The sequence below is a fragment of the Pyxicephalus adspersus genome, chromosome 5, assembly GCF_032062135.1.
Source record: "Pyxicephalus adspersus chromosome 5, UCB_Pads_2.0, whole genome shotgun sequence".
Taxonomy (NCBI): domain Eukaryota; kingdom Metazoa; phylum Chordata; class Amphibia; order Anura; family Pyxicephalidae; genus Pyxicephalus; species Pyxicephalus adspersus.
Window position 1 is genome coordinate 106,156,506 of NC_092862.1, and position 24,361 is coordinate 106,180,866.

General features: G+C 37.9%; 1 protein-coding gene across 2 annotated transcripts in view; it reads left to right on the forward strand.

The window, feature by feature from the left end:
• The window catches only part of GADL1 (glutamate decarboxylase like 1), a 150,903-nt gene that overhangs the window by 113,782 nt on the left and 12,760 nt on the right, over positions 1–24,361 (forward strand). For both annotated transcript variants that reach the window (XM_072412378.1, XM_072412379.1), the window contains one exon: positions 1,495–1,584. In XM_072412378.1, coding sequence (XP_072268479.1) covers positions 1,495–1,584 — 90 coding nt within the window. The remainder of the gene's footprint in view (positions 1–1,494; positions 1,585–24,361) is intronic.

Sequence of the window (24,361 nt, forward strand, 5' to 3'; positions counted from 1 at the left end):
ATTTGCTTTTTTCAGTCTAGTGATATTACAAGTAACCTATTTCCTGTCCTATGGTGACATGTAATAATAGAAAGTATTTTAGGGCTAAAGAATACATCCTGTCCCCTCTTCTCTGTAACAGGGGGAAGAAGTGCTCTTTAGTTCATAGAATGGGGAAGTTTGATAACAATGGGTCTGATATATTAAAACTCGCCAAGGCTGGAGAGGATACACTTTCATTAACAAAGCTGGGTGATCCAGCAAGCCTGTAATTTTCTTTTTGCTAGCACATGTTTTGAATCCTTGACTAGATCTATTCTGGGTTTGCTGGATCACCCAGCTTCACTGATGAAAGTGTATCCTCTCCAGACTTGGAGAGCTTTAATAAATCAGGCCCATTGCTTGAGATGTCAGTCCAATGAACAAGTTACAAGGATGCTAGATTTTGTCAGCATTTTCAAGCAGAACTAATAATAAAAAATTGTGACTAGACAGGTTCTTTATTGCACAAGGGACAGACCAGGTCTCTTCTGCAGCAAAAACAAATGTACCTGCCTGTAAGAAATCTTCTGTATATTGTATAATGAGCTGGGCATCTAATGTTACATAGTTCCAGCCTGGCCAAAAACCCAAACCCATGTAAAGATATGGGTGCCAGGTACTTTATATAAGTACTTTATATATTTGTATAAGCTTTACCTAAATGGTGTCAGGGTTCTATACCAGCGGTAGGCAGACAGTTGCTGTATAAATCCATTACAAATTCACCCCATTTTCTGACAAAAGGGCATTTGTAACACACTGGGCCTGATTTATAAAAACTCTGCAGGACTGGAGGACATAGATTATCATGGTTGAACCTGGGTCATCCAGCAAACCTGGAATGATTTTCTTGAAAATCATTCACTATTATTATTTACTAAATTATATAGCGCAAACATACTACACAGCACTTTACAAAGTCCATAGTTATGTCACTAGTTGTCCCTCAAAGAGGCTCCCAATGTAATGTCCCTACCATAGTCATTTCATTAATACAGGCTGAGGTAAATTGTGAGGAGAAACCAATTAACCTAACTGCATGATTATGGGAGGTGGGACACAGGGTGAACATACAAACTCCTTGCAGATAGAGTTTAGCTGGAAAATGTGGACTGGATCCTTTCCATGTTTACTGTATCACCCAGGTTCTCCTATGCAAGTCTATCTTCTTCAGTCTTGGAGAGCTTTATTAAATCAGACCCATTGTGTGTAATGATGTGAAAGTTTGTTAGTATGTTTGCTTAAATGCAGAAGAGACGAAGCCTATCCCTTTTGCAATAAAGAACCTTTAGGTTTACTTCCACTTCAATGCACTTGCAGTAAATGTAAACATAAAATGTAGCCACTACATCTAAGGACTGCATTACATTTAATGTATGTTCTTGTGTATTAGGTTTGTATATTTATGTCATTAATTCATTTTAGCAGAAAAATTGATATTTACTACTCATATACACATTTTTGTTGTTACAGCCGGAGTATGCAAATATATGCTTTTGGTACATTCCACCAAGTTTAAGAGACATGCAAAAAGGACCAGAATACTGGCAAAGACTGAACCAGGTAAGGCTAAATTCCATCAAGAAAACAATGTATTTGCTGCAAAGAAAGCAAAATACAGAAAATGTCTCATTGTTTATGGCTTAATAAGTTTCTGCCTCCCCCATGTGGTAAATGTGAATGAATGCAAGCTTCTGCAAGAGAAGAACATTTACTAAATGTTTATGCACAAACTATATTTACATATTTACCAGGTACAGGGATACTTTCCTAGCATGATGCAGCCTAGAATGTAGGTTTGTAAACATTTAGAACTGATGGAATTTTCAAACTAACTTTTATTTGATTAATATAGTTATAGGGTTGTATTGCCATATATTAGTTTTATTTGCAGGAGTAATATGAGCAATATTAGATGCATGACAAGAGGTTGGTAATCAATAACATCCACAAAACACATAAATTAAAATTTGGTTGGTTACTAGATGCACTTCACGCGTCATCGTGTTCTGTATTTTGCTTTAATAATTCAGTCCATTTCTTTTTTTACCCAAAGTAGTGGTTAGAATTCATACTGAGGCACCAATATAACTTTTAGTTCTGCTCAGCTCCTGCAGCCTCAATAATTGTATCCCAGTCCTCTAAAATGTTTTCATCATCATATCAAATAAACAAGTGAATAATGAGCACAGTTGCATGAGTCACTATATTATTATGGCCTAATGGAGAAGGACCTGCTTGGAAATCTCCTGTAAGTTCTAGATGGGGTGAGTCACTAACTAAAGGATTAGTAGCACAATTTTGTCTTATTTTTTTATAATGTTCACCATTTCCAGGAAAAATGAAACATCAGTACATTGCCTTGACATACTGTCATTAGCAGTCTTCCACATACTCTATTTCTGGCCAGAGGGGAAGGAGGAATTGTTAGGGTGCCCAGTCTAGGGGCATTAGGCACCTAAAAGAACAACAAGATAGTTTGCCACAAATCTTTCATAGCTAGGGAAAGACTGTGGGGAACATGCAAAAAGATGATGTTGTGATGATGTCATAGCTAAAGACAAGGGACTAGTAGAGAAAATGTATCAAATATTCATTTTGATACCCCACTGTTAGGGCTATGCCCCCTAGAAGGTGACTTGGGATTAACTGGGGTGCAGAGTCTAAGTAACTCCTGGTGTTCACCAGAGCACCCTGCAGGGGATGATTGGCTGGTGACCCTAGAGTCCATCAGACTACTTTGCTGCAGGGAGAACACCGGGTCACAGCTTCTCCTCAGCAGGGATGAGCAGAACAAAGGGCTTTGGTGTAGGGACAGCCAAGATCAGGTGATAAGTAGGATGAAAGCAAGAGGCAAGGTCTAGACAGACGAAGGTTAGAGTGGTTGGCTGGCAAGTGTAGTTTGAGTCCAGGCACAAGTCAGGGCAGTCAGCAGGTAAGCGTAGTCTAAGTCCAGGCACAAGTCAGGGCATTCAGCAGGCAATCATAATCTAAGTCCAGGCAGAGGTCAGGGCAGTCAAGCGTAGTTCAGGTTCAAGCACATGTCAGGGCAGGCGGCAGAGAATTGTAGTCAAGGACAGGCACAGGTCAGGAATCCAGAAAAGGCACAATATAGCAGAGTGTAACAGAGCAAGTCTCAGGTAACAAGGCTGAGGATCCAGCAAACAGAGCCTGGAATAAGGGAGGTTTAAATAAGGGCAGCAGCCAAAAGCAGGACAAGGTTGGGACCAGGAAATTCCCCTCAGCTGTTCACAGCCTCAGAGTAAGTGCAGGGGATGCTAGAAATGGCACATCTTTGCACAGCTAAAGGGAGGCTAAGGACACTCAAAGCTGCTGCACAGATGATCTGCAGGCAGAGTCCTAACACCCACCATATCTAAATTCACTGTTGGTATTTTGTAAATATTACAACAAAATACTTGTATTAGACACTAGTGATCAGTGTTTTTAGGCTTTAGTCATAAAACTGTTTACCAGTACATGTTGGGCACTTTGGCCTTGTGGCTCTCTGCAAATTTAAAAAGAATCTTTAAATATACTGTATATATCTTTTAGTTTCATCTACAACATTTTTTACGGAATGTCTAAAGAAATCTTAATATAGGTAAAAAACAGTTTGAAAGGGTACTTTATTCTGGAAAATACAGGCTAACATGCAATGATGGACAGTTGGACTGATATAAATAAAGACACAAAGACTGGGTTACAATTGTTTGTGCTAAAACTAGGGTTGATTTACTAAAGGAATATAGGCTTTTCACTAAGCAAAGTGAATTATCTTCTATAAAAGGATATTTAATTTATCTTAGTGAATGTGATGAATAATACTTTATAACAAATTCCCAATTATGTGTAAGCACAATTAAACAAGCAGAATATTGCTTGGTTATGACTAGATGGCGGAAGTTACTAATCTAATTGGCTGATGGTAGATGGTGAATACTCTGCTAGCTAAATAGGGGAGCCACTGCAAGGGGGCGGCACTGGAGCTCCAGTGGCTCCAGCTCCGGTAGTTCCTAACGCCCCCTGGCCAGGGAGCGTTAGGCCAGAACGAACTACCAGCTAGGGCGTATCTGGCCTAAAGGCCAGAGTTTGCCGACCCCTGCCCTATACCCATGGAAATGTAAGAAATGGCCTTAACAGAGGCAACTTGATCAAATCTGAGAATATATAATGATAAATGCTGATGAATACAGAATAATAATGATGGACACATACACACATTCAAAATATATCAGCAGACTTTGAAATGTAGACATAGCCAGCCATCAGTGATCACTAAAGACATACAGAGAGTGACAGATGCAGATTAGCATTTGATGACACATTTACAGATACTAATGGAAGCAGATGGAAATATTTAAATGCACATAAGCAATTATAGATAGTCAGCAACAACTTCCTTTTGGACAACCAAAAACCAACGTGCGTGTAAAGTTTTGGAGAATTTGTGATTGGATGTTGTCTTATTTCAAAGGTGGCGATCCAACTTTCAGTGTTTAGGATTCATACACTGTAAATTGTATTGTTAAAATGTGCTAATAATAAAAGTCAGCGTTTAAGAGGTTAACTAATAGTTATAGTGAGCAGATATTCAATTAAATTAATTACAGAATGTTTAACAAGCTTTCATTCTATTTGTAGTACTGTACTGAAATTGTTTATGTATGTCATACATTGCTGCTATTCATGCCTTTTTTGCTATTCATCTTGACAGTCATAAAGAATCTTTTAATCTGGGAGTCTTTCATTGGAAATCTTCCAATTGTGACACTTAAGGCTCAGATTACTTTCTAATAGGGAAATACACTCTACACCAAGATAGAAAAACAGTTTCTTGGTGTATATAGAATACCACAAAGAGAGAGAAAGTGTTTTTTGGCTCTATTATATTCTATTCAAAGATAGATACAAGAATTTCAAAATCAGATGATAGGTTAAAAATATACAAACTTTTTATTGCATCAATCCTGGGACTCTTTCTCCAGATGTATTATAGTCATACAGTGGGGAGGGGTCTTTGTTCTTCAAAGCTAGACAATAATATCTAGGAATGCTGTAACGTACATACTTTATGGTGTTAATTAATGTCCCATTTATTCCCAATGCGTTTCACCCTATTGGGCTTCTTCAGGGGACTAGGAAACGTGGTGTTTGTTCCTATCTAATCACAAATACCATAGAAGAATAAAAGCTTCTACTTGTTTAAAGCAGAGATGGCTGATTAAACAAGTTGACCATTGAATGGATGGCTGCCACCTGGTCCAATCTGACCACTATATCACCACAAAGTTAAAAAAAAATACTAATTTATACAAATGTAATTGAAACAGGTGTACCAGTTGAAAGATTTACACTCTGTTCTTTTTCTGGTTTTCTTCATCTTCTGATGGAGTGACAATAGAATAGAGCTTGAATCTATCAAATACAGCAGTAAAACTCTGATGGGGCCTATAAACTGTGTTTAGGTGGTGGACAATTGGCAATAGCAAGAGACCAAAGATTTTGACACTTCCTGAAGTGTCAGTTTTTCAGTGAACTTCACTTTTGGGGATTTTTTTAGAGGGTCACATTATGATTTGCAGGTAATATTAGTAACCTTGGGAAATTCTGCTTCTAACAATACGTTAGAACTGAACAGCATATACAGTAAATTCTGTAGTCTGATGTTTAGATACAATGATTTTAGAATTGTAATGAACAGTAAAGGGTATAGGTGTTCCATTAACGGTGTACACTATTAAAAAATCACTACAACTAGTTAAAAATAATTAGCCATCATTGGCACTGTCAGGATAACCAAGTTGTTACAAAAAATAATACTATAAAAGGTAAACCAATTTAAATAGTGTATTAATTTTTGTAACATAAAATGAAATAGCTTTTTGTTTTGTCAGATATGTTTTTTTCCTTTGAACTCTGTACTGCATTTCCTTTATAAAATAATATGTTGTTTTGAAGTTAAATAGTTTTGCCTGAGGATCTCTAAAGATATAAACCTGGTAGTTTAGATTGAATTTTTGATTTCAGAAATATACTATTTCTTTTTTTCTTTTTTTTCTTCGATAAATGAGCTATAGCATATTTTTTATTTACTCTATTCAAGAAAAAAGACCTCAAGAGTGAAAGAAATTTTAGTTGAGAGAACTTTTAGTACAAAGAGTTTAAGCTTTTGTACTGTAGAATAATAAAAGAGAATATGTCTTACCAACAGGCACATTTTGGATATTGCATACAACATTGCAAAAACAGCAATTTGAAGCTTGATAAATATGAAAATATGTCTGTGTTCCAGTTTGGTAATACCTTGCAGTTAGGTCATGGGAGTCTTTGCTTGCTGGTTATAGACAACAGGACAGCACCCTTTCATTGTTTTGTTAATTATTTAAGAAAAACCTTGTAAGGACGTGACAGATGGAAGTTATAACTAAAGTTTTAAGAAATCAACAGGCCATCAAGTTCAGTCTGTTTGTATAAATTATAATTTTCCTTCTGATTAAAGCAAAAAGAAACCAGATCCTTTGTGACCTCTCAGTGATGGCTGGACTAATTACAGCTCATTGCTGAAAATTCAAGTATTAAGGCAACACGTGGCTCTTTAATTAATTTTTTGTTTGTTAATTAGCTATCCCCAAGGTGACCCAATTTTTCTTTTTAAGCATCCCGGCCTGGTCGTCTCAAAAACCCCCTAGCTGGAGATTGAACATTGAGGGAGCTGCAACAAACTTATGAGGTCATCTCTCTGTTCTCTCTCTATCACTCACCATGTTTCTTGTTGGTACATATAATTATAGGACTACCTCTTTCTCCATCATGAGTAAAACTGGGTGATCAAGCCAACTTTTAATGGATTCTTAAAATCATTTAGTTTTTTTCTTGACAAATGTTTTCTAGATCCATTCTAGGTTTGCTTCATCACCTAGGTTCACCCATAATAGTCTTCTTCTTTAGTCTTGAAGAGCTTTAATAAATCAAGCTCATTTTGTTATGCTTTTGGTCAACTAAAACAGTGTTTCTCAACCTTTATGACCAACCCCTTGAAATTACTTTCAGGTCCTCAGGGAACCCCTGCTATAGATACTATATCAATACTATTATATCCACAGCTCACGGTACATTTATATGGCGGTCAGTAGAAAGAATGCCTCTTACATCGCTGGCCATTGGAAATAATATCAACCTTACACATAGACAAAGGGATCATTGGTGTCAGTAAAACTGACCTGGGAGGCACAAACTGCTCATTGCTCAACTGCTCATCAACCCCTAGAATCCACTGAAGGAACCCTGGTTGAGAAACACTGAACTAGAATGTTAGACTGAATTTTGTTCACTAGGAAACCTTACCTTACCAATAGTTTTGAAGCTTTGTATTTTTGGTAGATGGAGCTTCAAAATGGCTTTCCTAATTTACCTTGGGCTTATGTTTTCCAAAGTATATATCCACCACATCTCTGTGTTCCTGTGTTTGTTTTTGAACACACTTCAGACTTCCATCCAGCACTCATCCAGTGGCCATGTGTGTCCTCAAGCACCTGCTGTGTGTTATGACAAGCATGGTAATGCATGTTATGTGTATTAGCTAATATTACCCTAAGGCAGGGGTTGGCAAACTCCGGCCTTTAGGTCAGTAGTCCGTTCCGATCTAACGCCCCCTGGTCGATCCAGCCTAATCCCTGCCGGCAGAGGTCAGCAACCCTCAGCTCTGGAGCCCCATGCATGGGTAAAAGGACATTCCCTCTCCTCTATTTGCATTTGCGGAGGAGATGGATTTCCTTTCAGGGGCGTTCCCTCTCCTCCGTATGCATTGCGGAGGAGAGAGATTTCCATTCAGGGGCATTCCTGGTGGGGGGTGGAGCCATCAGCACGGTTCTCGAGAGAAAGTCCGACCTGGTGTGCCTTCTTGACTTCCTAACATGGCCTAGTACCCCAAAAAGTTTGCTGACCCCTGCCCTAAGATATTAAGACAACAAAACCCAATGCATGTGGGTTGCAGTGCTCCACAACACACAGTAAGGTACCATTTTTTGTTGTGCCACCTATTGGAGAAATACAGTGCATGTCCAAAGTTTTGTAAATTCTGATACACTGGCAGCCTATTCATCTATATATCTATTACATTACATTACAATGCATACTAGCAAAACACACCAGGTCAGATTCTGATTTTAAGCATATTAAAGATCCTTTATCCAAACTGAAATTCCTTGGTGACCCATTTCTTCTTTTGATCACTATTTCCCAAAGGCAGCAGCAGAGCTGTCACAGCCGGCATAGTTGTAATCTGATAAACAGAACTGGCGGAGTTTACTCAACTGCTGTGAAAGTGAATCAGCCTCTTGTCTTCTTGTCTTTGAGATCCAAAACGGTTTAGTTGAAAATCTTTAAACTAGTCGTCTGCAACCAAGAACAGCACAGATACTCTGCTTTCATGTACTGTGTAAACCTAACGTTTGGTGATTTTATTATTTTATTAAAAATGATTTCTCCGTTTGTAATGTGACTTATGCAAACATAAGCATAGATATAAAAAAAAAAAAACACATTTAATGCAGCTATTTTGTCAATATAGAAATATCTCATTTTATTAAAGGCAGATGTAGAACTGTAAACCAATCAGGTGTTACAACATTACAGTTAGTTCAAATAATTACCAGCAGTAAATCTCCAACCACCATGATGACATCTTCAGCTGCTATTGTATAATATATTCCTCTACCACCAATATAATATGAAGTATAATACTTCTTTCACCAATATAAAATGAGCAGGCTTGCCCCATCGCAGGTTTCTTTAAGGTCTTTTCTGCAGGTCTTGGCACACAAAGCATTCTTCTCTGCCTAAATATAGATTTTAGGAATTTAAGCATTTTGGGGAAACATTTAAAGAAGCAATGCTTTCTGCTAATCATTGCAAAGTCAGCTGATGTTTCCTTATTATTTGTATTAATATTATTGTTGTAGTAACTCCTAAATTCTGTTTTTCTGAAATACATATGGAAATTACATGCAGTTTCCAAATGCTTTCACTAGATGGTGTTGAAATCTAGAGCATCACTTGTTCACAAGTCTTAACTGCACATGTACTTTGCAAAATAGTCAATAAAAGAGCGCTGGAAACTAGAAATGATGATGTTGATGATAATATTAACAATATGCATTATTATTATTTTGTTATACGTAGTAAAGTATTTAAAAACAAAACTCATATAATTTTATAGTCAAATTTTTTAACATCAAAAGCACTATATAGCAGGCATGCTGATGAAGACCTACTTTAGAAATAAAAGGTTGTGCATGCTATTAAATTGTCCTTCTAGCTTCACCTGGTAAAAAAGAAAGCCTTCAAATATCCACATTGTCAAGGGAATAGTTTAGGTAAACTTTTCTCAACTTTGTTTTTCACTGATTTCATTAGATTATAACATCAGTTGCTTAAAGGTCCAAGCAAAAAACATTATTTTGGAATTTCTCCCTTCCACCCTCCTCTAAGTCATCTATCAGGGGTTAGGTTTTTTCTTGCCTTTTAATTTAAGATATACTCCCCGAAGGCTTTGTTCACTTTATATCTTCAGTATACTCTTCTTGTGTGGGGAAGAATTTGAGAAAGCAAAGGAATAAGTGTTTTAACCACAAAAAATGTAGGTATAAAATTCTAAAAATTTGGAGTGAAATAGAATGAGGATTTACTGGGAGGTTTGCAGTGGCAATGTAATGGTAGCTTCCAAGGAGATGTTAAATACCAATCTGCCATGTATCCTTTTGTGATTGACAAGTATAACAAAATGGCCAATTATTGCTTTACTAGGCCAAAGACAGGCCCCAGGGCACTACTATTTACAGTCCTTTGAGCTTTGCTAGGTTTTAAACTGTTTAATCATCTTTACTATTTTTTTTTTCTGGACCACAGCTTTGACCTTTGATAAGCCAACTACCAGATACTAAACTAAAAAAAAAAATTTCTGTCTGCAGAAATGTTGCATTGAGGACCATAAGCTTGAACCTTCCTTCTTTAATGCAGATGCCTGACTATGTTGTTACCAACCAATTTGTGCTACAGTTTCCAGACCATTCTTTTCTATCAAGAAAACTGTTACCACTTTCAAAACATTAGTTCTGTACTCGTAGTAACCCAAAAGGAAACAGTTTTTAAAACCTCCTGCTGCCCAAACCTAGCCTCTAAATCATTTTCAACCCATAATATGGCTGCTGGACTAAAAGCAGAGAATTAACTGGTCACCATCCTGGGAACCAGCCATGCTTGCCATATAAATATGATTTACACATATTATATCATTCTCCATGCCAGTGGCAGCCCACAAAAATATACAGGTAGTCCCCGGGTTACATACAGGATAGGGACTGTAGGTTTGTTCTTAAGTTAAATTCGGAACAGGTACAGTATTTTAATATATGCAACTAGGACAGATGTTTTTCTCAACATATTATTAGGCAAAAAAACTTTATGGAGCCTAGGCATAATAATAACATCTGGAGCAAACTGTGCTTTGATATGCAAAAAGAAACAGCTGCAGTGTTTGTCTTGGTCATTAAAGAGTTACAAGATGCTACAGATCAGCTCAGCTCTTAAGATCACCCACAACCTCAGCAGTGGTTAGCAAAAGATTTCTTCTGCAAGTCATGCAAACCACTCCTCCCCCTTCAAGCCTCTGTCCTGCACACCAGCAAGCAGGGAATCCCGCATTTGTATCTAGGAGTTGTCTGTATGTCGGATGTCCTTAACTTGGGGATTGCCTGTACCGGGTAAGGTTCCGTTAGGGAAAAATGTATGAAAGACAGTGGTCGTAAAAACTAGTACAGGAATATCACAAGTATAGCTATGAAATATACAAGAGAAGCTTCAAATTCAAATTCTAATTGTATTCCTAAGTAAGGGATATAGAAAAGGTCCTGAAAGCTTGCATTTTAAAAACTCAAGTTATCCAATAAAGATGATCACCTAAACTTTTAACTTTCTGAAACTGCATAAAAACACATTCACACATCAGAATATGTTGTTAAAACCATCTAAAAATAAGTTGCACTGTCCAATTAGATTCTCTTCCCTCTCATGCTAAGATATGGACACTCGTAAAAAAAAAAAAAAAAAAACTTTTCCCCGCTTGTTTTTTGGGGATCAGTTGTACATCAGGCTTTAAAGAGCATTGGCAGATCCTAATGGCACTTCTCCAAGATATTCACTTCTGTCTGCTTTTCTGTCTATGGTTGTCCTTCCAGGCTGTCTGTTAGTGTCTGCCAGTCTGCGTAATTGTAAACTTCAGTCTATTATAAGTAATTTATAAGGATATTAACATTCACCCAAGAGCTTGGTGACCTTTATAAATTACGCAGCTTGCGGCTTTATGCATTTTTATGGCTGCTGAACTCCTCAGTAAATCCTAATGTTATTTACAGAAGTGGTATCTTATCTTGTATATCATTCTTTATATGTAACACTTTTCTGTGGATAAGCAGAAGGAAAAACTGGAAAAGTTCCTTTCTATTATAAAACTGAAAAATGGTATTTTCCCATCTGCTCCACGTAGGTAACTGAAGTGTACAGATCAGTATAGTGGGTTGCCAGTTTGCCTAGAAACAATCTATACTTTATTAGGTAAATATGGATTAAATAAAAGAGAGAATGCTGAAACTTTCCACAGAATATCCTTACTTAACCTTGAAATATGTTTTAGGTGCAGCAGTGAGAGGTAGCCAACACCAATATGAAATTACAATTTCAAAGCTGTGTATTTTTTCTACACTCAGCTAAGATCTAAACTTTTATTCATAATTTGTTTGGATATGATGCCACCTCTTTGCTGTCATGGCACCATGGTGCAACTTTCTCTATGGCCCTTCGGTCAGTGAGGGGTCTAGTTATAACGAAGTGGTGATCAGATAACAGATTGCTAAATCTTTGCCTTTTTGGTATTTTTATAATTCCAGATTTATAAAAAGGCAACAGATCACCAATTTTTGTATCTATAATCGCCATTTTTCAGAGTGGGATCAGCTCTCATATAGTTACATTGTGATAACAACTACCGCTTTTTTAAAGGGGTGATTGCAGCAAAAGTAGTGATCATGGTATTTAAAAACAAACATTACTGATAACTATATTTTGACCTTTGGTGCTTTTCAGTGTTTCAGTGGTGAACCCTTTCACTTCCACTTTATAAATATCTTTAAAAATTTAACTAAACCCTTTTTTTCAAAACAATGCCATCAGATTGCATTTTTTTTTAATTACAATGACCTGTTCCTGTTTAATTGTGGGCTCAGCTGTGAGGAGAGATTGGCTGAACTGAATCTTTTACCCCTTGAAAAGAGACATTAAAGAGAGGATATGATCACCCTGTATACATATATAAATGGTCCATATAGAGAACCCTCTTCTTCAAGGTCTTCTAATTCACTTTAAGGCCAATACAAAGGACAGGGGCACTCTTTGCATCTGGAGGAAAAGAATTTTAATCTCCGGATAAGGAAGGGATTCTTCACTGTAAGGTCTTTGAAAATGTGGAATAGGTTCCCTTTAGGAAGTAGTTTCAACAACTAGTATAGATTGCTTTAAGAAAAAGCTGTATTCTTTTAACCCCCCTAGCGTTCTAATTCTGTCAGTTTTTTTGATGCAAAAAGTGATTCTTTTTTTTTTTTTTTTTGCATGGAAATTTTTGTTTATATTGTGGGCTTGTAATTCTTAGGATTAACTCCCGGTATAATAATTATATTTATTTATTATATTATAATCTCAAAGTAAAATATAATACATATTTACAAATCATAATTATAAAAAATAATAACATATTAGACCACAAAAATGTAATTTATCAAAAAAAAATATTTTATTAAAAATTTCTCACTGAAATTTTCCAAACAAGGGTGCAATATTATTGATAAATAATAATATAAATAAATGCAGATTTTAGAAAAAAAAATATTTACATTTTTAGTAGACATCCCGGGTGTTGTAGATTTTGAAGCAGGGTGCTGCACAAAGCCCAACATCACAGTCAGGACAGTAGAACCTGGTTTCCTTGCGTTTCTTCCTTCCTCTGTCATCGGTCGTTGAGCAGCAAACCACGCACATCCTTGTAGGTGCCGCCTTTTTCTGGGTTGGTGGGATGTATTCAACGAAGTGACGACTGGTCAGGCGTTCTGGGTTACCAACGGTGGAAGCACGACATCCAGGTCTATTCATAGCCACTGATGGTGTTTGGTAGTTCTTGACTATGGATTTGGAAACTTGCAAAATGAAGTCTGAATGATTCACAGGACTCTGACAATTTTTCAGTACAGAATGTAGGCATTCCATAGGCACTGCTCAACTAGATACCTGAAAATCTTCTTGTAGTACTTCCTTTGCTGTTTCCTCATCGTTGGATAGAATGTCATGGCTTGGTCAGCTCTGTCGACACCTCCCATGGTGTTGTAGTCAATCAACACCTGCGGCTTCATCGCTTCTTTCCCACGTTTTGTGTATACCAGAACGGTGGAGGCATCATGGACAGTACTCATCAGGCACACATCTTTCTTGTCACGCCATCTCAGGGCCATCATCTTTCCTTTCTGCCAGGCAACAATTTCTCCTGTCTTCAGCTTCCCTTTTGCAAACATTGATGGCAGGTTGCGCCGGTTAGCCCTAACGGTTCCATACGCATCTGTTCTGTGTTGCACAAGGAACTCATAAAGCTCAGGAGAGGTGTAGGTAATTGTCAGTTATGACACAATAGTCCTGATCTAGCAATGGCTCAATGAGGGATAGCACTGAAGATGTTGCCAATCCATAATGGCTGTATCTGGGGTTGAACCGTGTCTCTTTTCCAGTGTACAGTACCGTATTCCAGATGTAGCCAGATGAGGATTCGCACAGCATATAGGTTTTCACACCAAATCGTGCCCTCTTTGACGCAATGTACTGCACCCAGCTGACCCTCCCCTTGTAAGCCATTAGACTTTCATCAATGCTGACATCTCTTTCTGGCACATAGGTTTGCTGGAAATTTTGTAGAATCATCTGAGACACTTCCCAAATTTTCTTGAGTTTTGGTGCAGGATGGGTAGTCTCATCAAATTCTTTATTGTTTGCAAAGTGCAGGTACTTCATGATGAGGGAAAAGCGTATTCTGGCATGACTGTGCCAAAGAATGGAGTGGCAATCATTTTATTCTTGGACCAGTACCACTTCTGCACGGGTTTGCCCACAAGTTCCTGCAGGATCACCAAGCCCAAAAACAGCCAAATGTCATCCTTGGTCACAGGCTCCCACTTTCTGCTTCTTGCAAACCTTAGGTGTGGAGCACCTTGTTGTTGTCCAGGGTACCTGCGTAAAACAAAATAAAAAAGGTATTTTAGGATATGTTCTTTTATAGTGTGAAGGTTGCAAGTAATATGTTAGCAAACACAGAGCAGCATATATGTTTGCATAAAAAAAAATTAGCAAAAAAATTCAAAAAGTTAGCAAACAGAGAGCAGCACACATGTTGGCTAAAAAAAAAATTGCAAAAAAATTCAAAAAGTTAGCAAACAGAGAGCAGCACACATGTTGGCATAAAAAAAAAATTGCAAAAAAATTTCAAAAAGTTAGCACAGAGCAGCACACATGTTGGCATAAAATTTTTTTTAAAAGTTAGCAAAACACAAAGCAGCACATTATTGCATAAAAAAAAAAATAGCAAAAAATGTCAAAAAGCAAACACAGAGCAGATTACCTGTTTGTCTCTGCAACAATTTTTTCGATAACTTCATTGGTCAAAAACAACTTCAGGTATGCCAGGGGGTCGTTGTAATCAGCTTCAATTTTCATCCCAGGTGCACCGGTGAATGGAAATCTTGGCGGTGCTGCCTGGTCCGCATCAAGGTCAATTGAGCACCATGTGCGCACAGCTCTGACCTCAGGTTCAGAATCTTTGCTCAGTTCACTTTTGCTGTCTGATGACAAATTTTCTGGTGAATCACTATTGCTCGATTCCACAAGAGATTTCAAATCGCTATCGCTGCTTTCAAATGCCTCCAAAACAGCGCTTGCTCCAGCAAGATGCCTTTTGGTTGCCATGTGGTCTCCAGCAATCAGTCAGGAACAATCAAGGTCAAAGACAAAGTGATGAAATGATACATTCAGGAAGTGATTTATAAGTCATCAAAAGGTCAGATCAGGGCAGGGCTAAAAGTGGGCAAAATGTAAATAAGGGCACTGGACAATGATGCTTGGTGCACTAAAATATGTATTTTTCCTTTTTTTGTGTGTTTTTTACTGTTAAAAAAAAATTAAAAGCAGATTACATAGCAATCTGCCTTTAAATGTCCCGCCCCCACAATCCATCACTCCATCGCATCACCTGGAAGATGTCACATCTTGCCAGGTGATGCGATGGGGATGTCCCCACCCTGCTCACTCCCCTAGATCCACCAACAAAGCTGCTCGCATCACCCAGAGGCTGCAAGCGTCACATTTTCCGGATGATGCGAGCAGCAATAGTAAATTCCGGGGGTGATGCCAGAAAACCTGCATGGTGCATCACATCTAAATGAAAATATGCGCAGCGGCCTGGCCAGCACCCGGGCAGCATTTAAAAGCAGATTACTCAGTAATCTGCTTTTAAATTTTCCGCCCGGCCACACCCCCCGATGGACCGGCGCACCGGCACCATAGTGGGATTTTCTGATCGCCAATGGAGCACGGGGCAGTCGTAAGAGGGGCTTCCAAAGTTACCCCAAGTGTGCCACTGTTAGAGCAATTGGAACCAGGATTTTTTTTTTTTTTGCCTTCTTCTAGCTCAACTATGTCTATAGGGTTTTTATTTGGGATATGTTTATTTCCCTAGTGGTTGAACTTGATGGACTTATGGTTTATCTATTTTATTTTTATTCATGGTATCACACCCATAAGAAACTTTTATCTGCTTATTTTCCACATGTACTAAGAACAATTCCTGGGGGAACAAACTAACTAACTACTTGTTTTAGCGGTTTGGGAAAAAAAACATAAAATATGGAGAGAACATGCAAATTCCTTGCAGATAATGTTCTAGCTGGGATTCAGACCCGGTACCCAGCTCTGAAGAGGTGAGAATGCCAGCCAATGTGCCATTTGTGCAGCCCCAGCAAAAACCTTTTTAGTGGGTTTAGGCCATGAACCATTACCATATTGTAACATGGTTCTAACTAGCTACAGATATATGAATAACAGATCTTCATGACAAACAGAACCATTGTCTCGTACTTGTCTGATTCTTTTGGTTTTATTAGGTAGCAATGTTGTTTGTTTGAAAAAAAAAATTACATTTGTATTTGTATTGTTATGCAAAAGATTCTTATTTCAGCATGCAGCCTTTGAACCAGAATAATAGTTTTGTTGGCCTCATCCTAGATATGCCTATAGCACAAGATAGCTTTAGTCAGCCAAATGTCCACAGAATTATGATCTGGAGTGAAAATGCATTTTCTACAAAAGAAACATTATTTTGAAGGCTGAAGGCTGAACTGCATTTTGTTGGCAGGAACACACCTTCATTTCCCGATACTGAAAGGGGTGATCCTGCCAACAATAATAATGGTATCTGGAGAGTAGAGAACATTCCTTCTAAATTAATTTAAGCTAAAGTAAAAAAATTCTTAGCTGGTCTGTGAAATGCACAAATACCGAATATCTGTTATATCAGTTTATTGCAAGATTGTAATGCAAATAATATGGAATCATTTAGGATATAGGATATCACTGTGTAAAAAATAAAGACTAGACTATTTACTTTAAAAAGTTTCCAACTTCAGGTATTTGAATGCTTACTAGCAGCAATTTTCCCTTCTATGAACAATTACTTATAACTTGTAATGTGTTATAAAATCTGACTAATCCATAGAGTCAGTTCCTATGATAGTGACAGTGGTGGCTCAGTGGTTAGCACTTTTGTCTTTATAGCACTAGATCCCAGGATTGAATCTCGGCCAGGACACTATCTGCATGGAGTTTGCAAGTTCTGCCTGTGTTTGCATGAGTTTCCTCCCACATTTCAAAAACATGGAGTTAAGTAATTGGCTTCCCCCAAAATTGACCTTAGACTGTTTAAAGACATATGACTAAGGTAGGGATATTAGATTGTGAGCTCCTTTGAGGAACAGCTAGTGGCATGACAATGGACTTTGTAAAGCGCTGCGTAATATGTTGGTGCTATATAAATACTGTGTAATAATAATAGCCTCCCTTCTGTGCATTATAGCTCTTCTTAGAGTTTCATGTTGCTTTCTGTACTGGTCCAGTTCTTTGTTCTGCCTTTTTCCCTGCTACGAGAAGGGAAAGTCTGGGTATACTTTGTAACCCTTTTTCACTTTAGGCAAAGCTGGTAAAATTTGATGGCTTTTTTTTCATACTTTTATAAGCTATCCCTTTTTAACAAATATGCTTCTGCCAGAAATACCCTTTTTGTCCTAAGGTTACCCTGGAAAGAAAGGATGTTAGGACTTTTGTACTCTCTCCTCTTCCATACATAGGGCAAAGTAACCCGCAGTTCACAGTGGTAATCTAATAATATTATTTGAGATAACACTGCAGAGAGCCAGGAAAGTAGGTGGCACGCTGACTTTCTGACTAGGATTACCAGGTATCTTTTTGCACTTATTAAACAAAATTCTTTCAACTGTATATTTAGCAGACCAAAAGGGAGTTATTTGTTAATTGTTGGAATTTACATACTCTTTAAATCATCCGTCATATTTATTTTTTGGATTGTTCACTCCACTTAGAGTGTCTACAATTTGTATCTAGAAATGATTGTAATAGGATCCCGTATTTATTCTTCTTGTAATTTTGGCCCCTCTTTTGGCAGAGAATGCAAGGCATGTTCCTTTTTACAGTTACTAACCCATTTCTGGGCTACTGACCAGGTGGACCATTTTCAGGTTTACGAGGATGTCTCCTTGTCACAAAAACACACTGACATCAATGTAGTCAGGATATATGGCATGCATAACGCACAGTATTTCCCACAGACATTCTAGTTCAGCTTGAGAAGATTCTTCAAATTAATGAGATCACATATGGCTCTTCAAATACTACAGCATTTAGAATTTTCTCTGCTTCCAACTTGCTCCAGACAAACAAATATGTTAAACATTGCCTGGCACAGACCATCATTTTAGTATCAGTTGAAAGGATGTGCCATACGGCTCATTATAAAAGCAGTATTGCAACATGCAAAGTGAACAGGAATATCTCTGGAAAGCATTCAGACACCTTGGGATCAACTTAAATTTCCTTACAAGGCAGAAAATACAGTACAATGCTGATAGAATAAATTGGATCATTATTCTGTTATCTGCTAACGTGAAGCTTGAATGTGCAAGAAATGAAAGGCTTTAACCTTTCCTGCTGTGTTCTTGTTACAATTAAATGCACACAAATGGCACACTTGTACTTAAAAAATAGCAATGAGTTTTATTTGTGGTCAAAAGTGTACTTGAGTTCACATGAGCAGTGTGCAATAGGTGCATCAGGGGCCAAGCAAGCCAAACGATGGCTGTTGCAAAAAATTATTATAACTGAAAGGTATGTTACATAACTCCGCTTTACATCCTTTCATGCTTTTACTATTTTTTCTGTTTACTCATATTTGCAAGGATTTCTACCAAAACCTATTTGTTTTGGGTAGAGGCTGACGAGGGAACCTGTGCATAAAAAGGTTCTTCCCTTAAGTTTAATAAAATAAATTAAGAAATTTAAAGTGTCTTCAGTAATCTCCTTTTGTCATTCTCCGCACTGCTGCTGCCACCTTTGGTGTTAAGAGATTTACAACTGTACTCATTTAGGGTATTCTAAATTCTGAAAGACAGCAACAATTTTTAGACAAAAGAGTAAAGGAGATTCTTTGTCAGGAACATTCAAATTAGGAATAAATGAAAAAAGCAGAGCTGCATTTTTAATGGATGTTTTGGCAAAATCCCTGCAAGTACAGAAAGATACTTGTTTATGTTTTGGAAATGTACTTGTTCCCTAGGCTTTGCTGTGGGCTGGCAACACACAACTTTTTTTTGGATTGATTGGTGTCTTGCCATTCTTTTATCCCCATATAAGCTAACCTATGAAGGTGTTTGGAGTACTTGGAAATCTATTAACATTCGATAAGATAACAAAATATAAGTGTATAATTATTAAACTAAAAAAAAAACAAATAAGAGATGTTTTATTTTTATGGCTCACATACACTTTAAGTATTTATTTTCCTTGCCTTTGTGTCTCCTACAAGAGGTGACAAAAAATGGTTGTGGTTTGTGTAGCTTTATGCCATCACAAATCATGGAAGGGTTTAAACAGATGAGAGCAAGATATTAGAGCAACACTGTTGGCCTTTTAACCATTTTACTAGCACATAGTTATTTAGCTTCTTTTGGGCTGCTTTTGTCAAGAGGGGTTTGACATCTCCTAATTCCAAAGTTTAAACTTCACCCTTACTACGATCACCACTTACCAGCACTCTCATTGAATAGTGGTAAAGTTTGTGTTGCACGGCCTTATTCTGAAAATAGAAAAATCATGTTGCTTCTATTGGCTTTGGGCTCATATGCAATATATAATATATTTGGACTTAAATGCAAAACTGCACTACCACCCGAGGTCTTTAGATGAAATGCATAATGATTTATGATTTTCCAGCAGTAAATACCAAAAATAAATTCAAAGTAATGATTTGCAATGCATTCTATTGGTTCTAGTCATAAATCTTAATATGTTTCAATGGCAGTAATTGATTTCCACCAGGGAATGTTTGTTGGAATGTCAGAGTTCCTGTTTCATAAATAGAGCCCCATAAATTCATTAAAAATGTATATTTTACCAGTTGCTGCCATTGTACCCAGTGTTAAAAGTGTGTAGCAAACTATTGGATATTTAAAATGAATAAATACAGTACCTAAAGTGCACTGCAGCGCATTGACAGAGCACATTTACCTCCACTGGTGGTAATCCCGAGCTTGGGGTTAAATATCAATTACAAAAAGTGGTAACCCCGAGCCACACCCCGAAGGCTTACCTGGTCCTTACGAGCCCACTGAGTCCTCCAGCGATGCCGGCCTGGCATCTGTGTCCACTTGGTGATGCCTGGCCAGCATCTGCGTCCCATTGGCGCTGCCCGGCATCTGTGTCCCCTGGCCTCGCATCCTGGTGTGTAAACATTGGAAACACGAAGCTAGGGGATCCAGATGCCAGGGGGGCATGCCACATGTGTGCAGGTGGCATGTGTTGGGGATGGGACCGGCGGGAAATTTAAAATTATAGGTATTTTTAAATGTCAAATGTACTTATTTGACATTTAAAAATACTAAATTAATCATACTGCCAGGGAGGTTAATTCAATTCAAATAACTTTCAGATATGTATATAGCTGCATTCGTTACTGTCTAGGATTAATTTGCAATAAATGTGAATTCCAACGCTATCCACTGTTGCTTTGCATGCTCAAAAGCATTCAGCACTGAACTGGATCATCCTGAGTTGGAAATGCAACTACTGAGAACCTGAAACTAAAATCCCCATATCAAAATCCAGGGCTTAAAGGAAAGCGGTAGCAATTTCTCCACTCATATGTACAGGAACATGCATGCAGTATCTGACTCAGAAATGACTGTGCAAATATCTGTTCATATCAACAAATGAAGATCCATTAATATCTTTCTGTTATATAGCCATGCCAATCACAGGCTACAATAAAACAATAGAAGTGGGCTGCACACATCTTCCAATTATCCATATTGGCTTGATGCTTCCCCATATGTCATAACACTTGTGTTTTCTTAAGGAAAGTTAGTAGCCTTCTTAGTTCTATTTTTTGAAGTATGGAGTGGTTAGCCCTTATGTTGTGGAGATGGAAGAGTGGGTGGTCTATACTGTGAAGCATCCCCATATGTCCAGCAAAACATTTCTCAAACTTCAGTTTCATTGATATAAAGTTAGTTTAGAGGGTGATGTTGTACTCTAATATTTTAAGTGATGCATATGGCTCATTTTTGCTCTGCATTCTGCAGTAAATTTACACTGTAGCAGTCTGGACATTTTATTTAACTATGTTATTATAGTTATTATTTAACTACTAAGTAAATGACAAACACATTTCAGGGCAGCTATTTAAACTAAATAAATAAAAGTTGACCATTGTAAGCATCCCCAGGAGTTTGATTTGATTTTTCCCAAACCTATTAACTGTCATTTTTACATGGACAGCATATCTGCAATTGACAGGATGTAGAAAAACAATGCAAGTAATACAAGTGTTCTAAACTGTGTAAACCCTAGGTGCAGAATGCATCATTTACGGAACCAGTTTTACCCATAATTAGCTTTAACTGAATAAAGTTTTATTAGTAGGCATCTAGCCAGGTCATTTAGTTTTAGAAAAGTGAGAGATTAGTTTTAATTGTTTGTAAGTTTGGTAATTAGGACCCCATAATTATATTATATAAAATGCTCCAATTTGCACAAGATTTAGAGTTTACCTATAGAAGAATAAACAAAAGTTGAATTGTTATCAGGCTTGCATTGGCTTCACATCAGAATTCTATACTCCAGTTAAGATCTCTTGGATACCCTAAAAGACACAAAGGGTATAGACAAAGACAACTCAGATCAAGTCCTAGGAGTACCAAATAATTCTTTAAGTAAATAATTTCCATTATTGTTGTGATCATAGTACTTTGGTGCCTTTACTCGGAACATCATGCTGTAGATGGGATTTCAAGCAACTGCACAATTGAAATGTGAATTGTCAGCAGGCAAGCACACAGATATTTTGTGCACTTTTCCTACAATGCGTGCTTTAAATCTGCATTATGTACGTTTTGCCAGCTTAGAATATCCTGCTGATAAAAATGAGAAGGTTTCACCCGCGCTCAGTTGTATTTTACTATTCATAACTATTTTCTATTATCTCTCCATCTGTAAAAGTGGTTACCTTTTGATCCTGTACACTATTTAGATTTTTTAAAAGTTACCAAACTATAGCAAGAAAACAATCACATTTTTCATGAATATAGTTTGAGTGTTGCTGGACAGGTAGTACAGCTAAATTATAGGCTGCATGTTTTGCCTTCTCTGCTTCCACCTTTCCCCTTCATTAAATGCTAATGCATTGTTGGTATAACACATTTCTGTATTCCCTTATTAAAGGGGCATTGAAGGACAGTAAGAAGGGGAAAAAGGGCTAGATGATGCTGGATATCATTCAACCAAGAAATGAGGTGGAACTATCTGACATGCTGCAGATTCTAATGCACACTGTTAACTGATTGTGAGCATTATTATAAAAAAAAGCAATTTCAGTACAGGAGAGGAGCCTGTACAACTGTGCAAAGGTGATGGGAAAACTGGAGTTCTTCATTAAAATAAAATGTTTTGAAGTTATACAGAGATTGTCAAGATCTATAGTCTAGATCAGTGGTGCCCAGCCTTTTTGCATCTTGGAGTCACTGTTGGCATTGGGATAAAACTTGCAGGCCACAATGCAAACGAAAGTTAAAGATGTTTAAAACTAGAATAGTTTTTATTTAAAATAAAATAAAATTAAAATGTTTCTAGTTACCGTAGCATACATGCATCAAATACAAGTAATGACAAATCAAGAATTTCTGCACTCAATATTTGCTATCATACAGTGCTGGCCGAACATATATTGCTTCCTGCGCACCATTCCTGTACTACAGAGCAGCAATAACATTTTAGGGGGAGTTAGCCACAAGAATGGCTTCTCCTATATTTTAATATACCTACAGCTCCCCTTTCAGGAGAAATTGAGGTTTGAAGAACATAAGTAGACATTTATATGTGACAGGACACCAAGGTATAGTAGGAGTGATACATTTTAGTAGGTGGTAGCCACAAGAGTCCCCCATTTATCCTACATTTCTCATTCGCTACTATTAAAAAGAATTAGGGTTCACAGAAGGTAAGTGGCCAGGAAAATGTAACACCCCAGTAGCTGCTCAGTCCCTCACACCACGGCATCTGCAGGTTTGACTCCAGGCAGCAGTGAGCGGTACTGAGCACCTCCCCCGAGCCAAGGTTCTATGGTAGGAAGAATAGGTAGCCGCATCACAACCTAACTGCCTTTCAGAATGTAGCTTTGAAGTTTTGTGAACAAGCAAGTATATATTTGGGGCACCACACCACAGAGCAAATTGACAGTACTATACTGCTCTTTGAAACAGAAGTGGCCCCGAGGGTCCCTAACATGCAAACTTAATTTGGAAATCGAGAGCCTATTTACCTGCAAATGGTGTCTCCCTACAGCTGAAAAACCCAAAACAAAATGGACTCTGCCAGTGTGATGTTGCCACTGAGATGAAGATGATGCCAATGCATCATGAGCCTTCCTCTGGTGCTGGCAGGCCACACACAGTTATAAAGTGGGTTGCGTTTTTGGAACTAGGTCTCTAACACATGCTCCAGCATTATTTCCTTTTTTCCTGTATCAAGAAAACATCTTGTATTATTCCCTGTAGCAGCTGCTGGGTGAAAGGATCATTCGGTGTCCTAGCTCAGTTCCTCTTATTGCGGCCGTATACCCCAAACCTCCAATAAAACTTAAGCATTACCTCCCTGGCGGTATGATTATTGTGGAATCCTCATTGTTTTAAATTGTCCGCCCGGTCCTGCCTACCTGCCTAACGGTCTCACCCTCCAGCCTAAGACTCGAGAGCAGATGGCTGGCCGACATCTCCTTCCCCTGGCCTCGCGTCCCCAACGTTCGCACGCGGGGGATGCAGATGCCGGCCTGGAATCAGCAAGTTACACAGATGCCCAGCTGGAGGACGCTGGAGGACGCTGCTGGTACGTGGGAACCAGGTAGGAGTTTTAAACTTCCTGGCAATTCCACCCCGAGTGTAGCTTGGGGTTACCACTTTTGGTATAAAAAATCCATCCCGGGCCACACTCGGGAATACCGCCAGTGAGATGATACGTTACCCATAGTGAGATGAGTCAAGGCATCTACACTGTTTTGCTGGGAAGAAAATTAGTATATGCATGTGGAGTAGAAAAGAGACAGTAGGCAGAGTTCTATAGTCCATTACAAAAATGGAATAGGAAATGCAGTTCAATACAGTCAAGGTTATCTGTTCCAACTACAGATTTAAACAGATATTTTGTTCTACTTGCAGGGCATTTAGCTGGTTAAACAATAAGGAAATTTGCATGTATTCATGATGAACTAAATATATATGTCTGTGTGTGTTATTTATTTTTTTGTTTTTTGCTGAGGCATGCAAGGAGGTATGCACAAAATATCTTTATGATAAATATTAACGTTGCACAAAACATTTCAGTATGTAACAATGTAATATTGCAAGTTTTTTTTTAACAA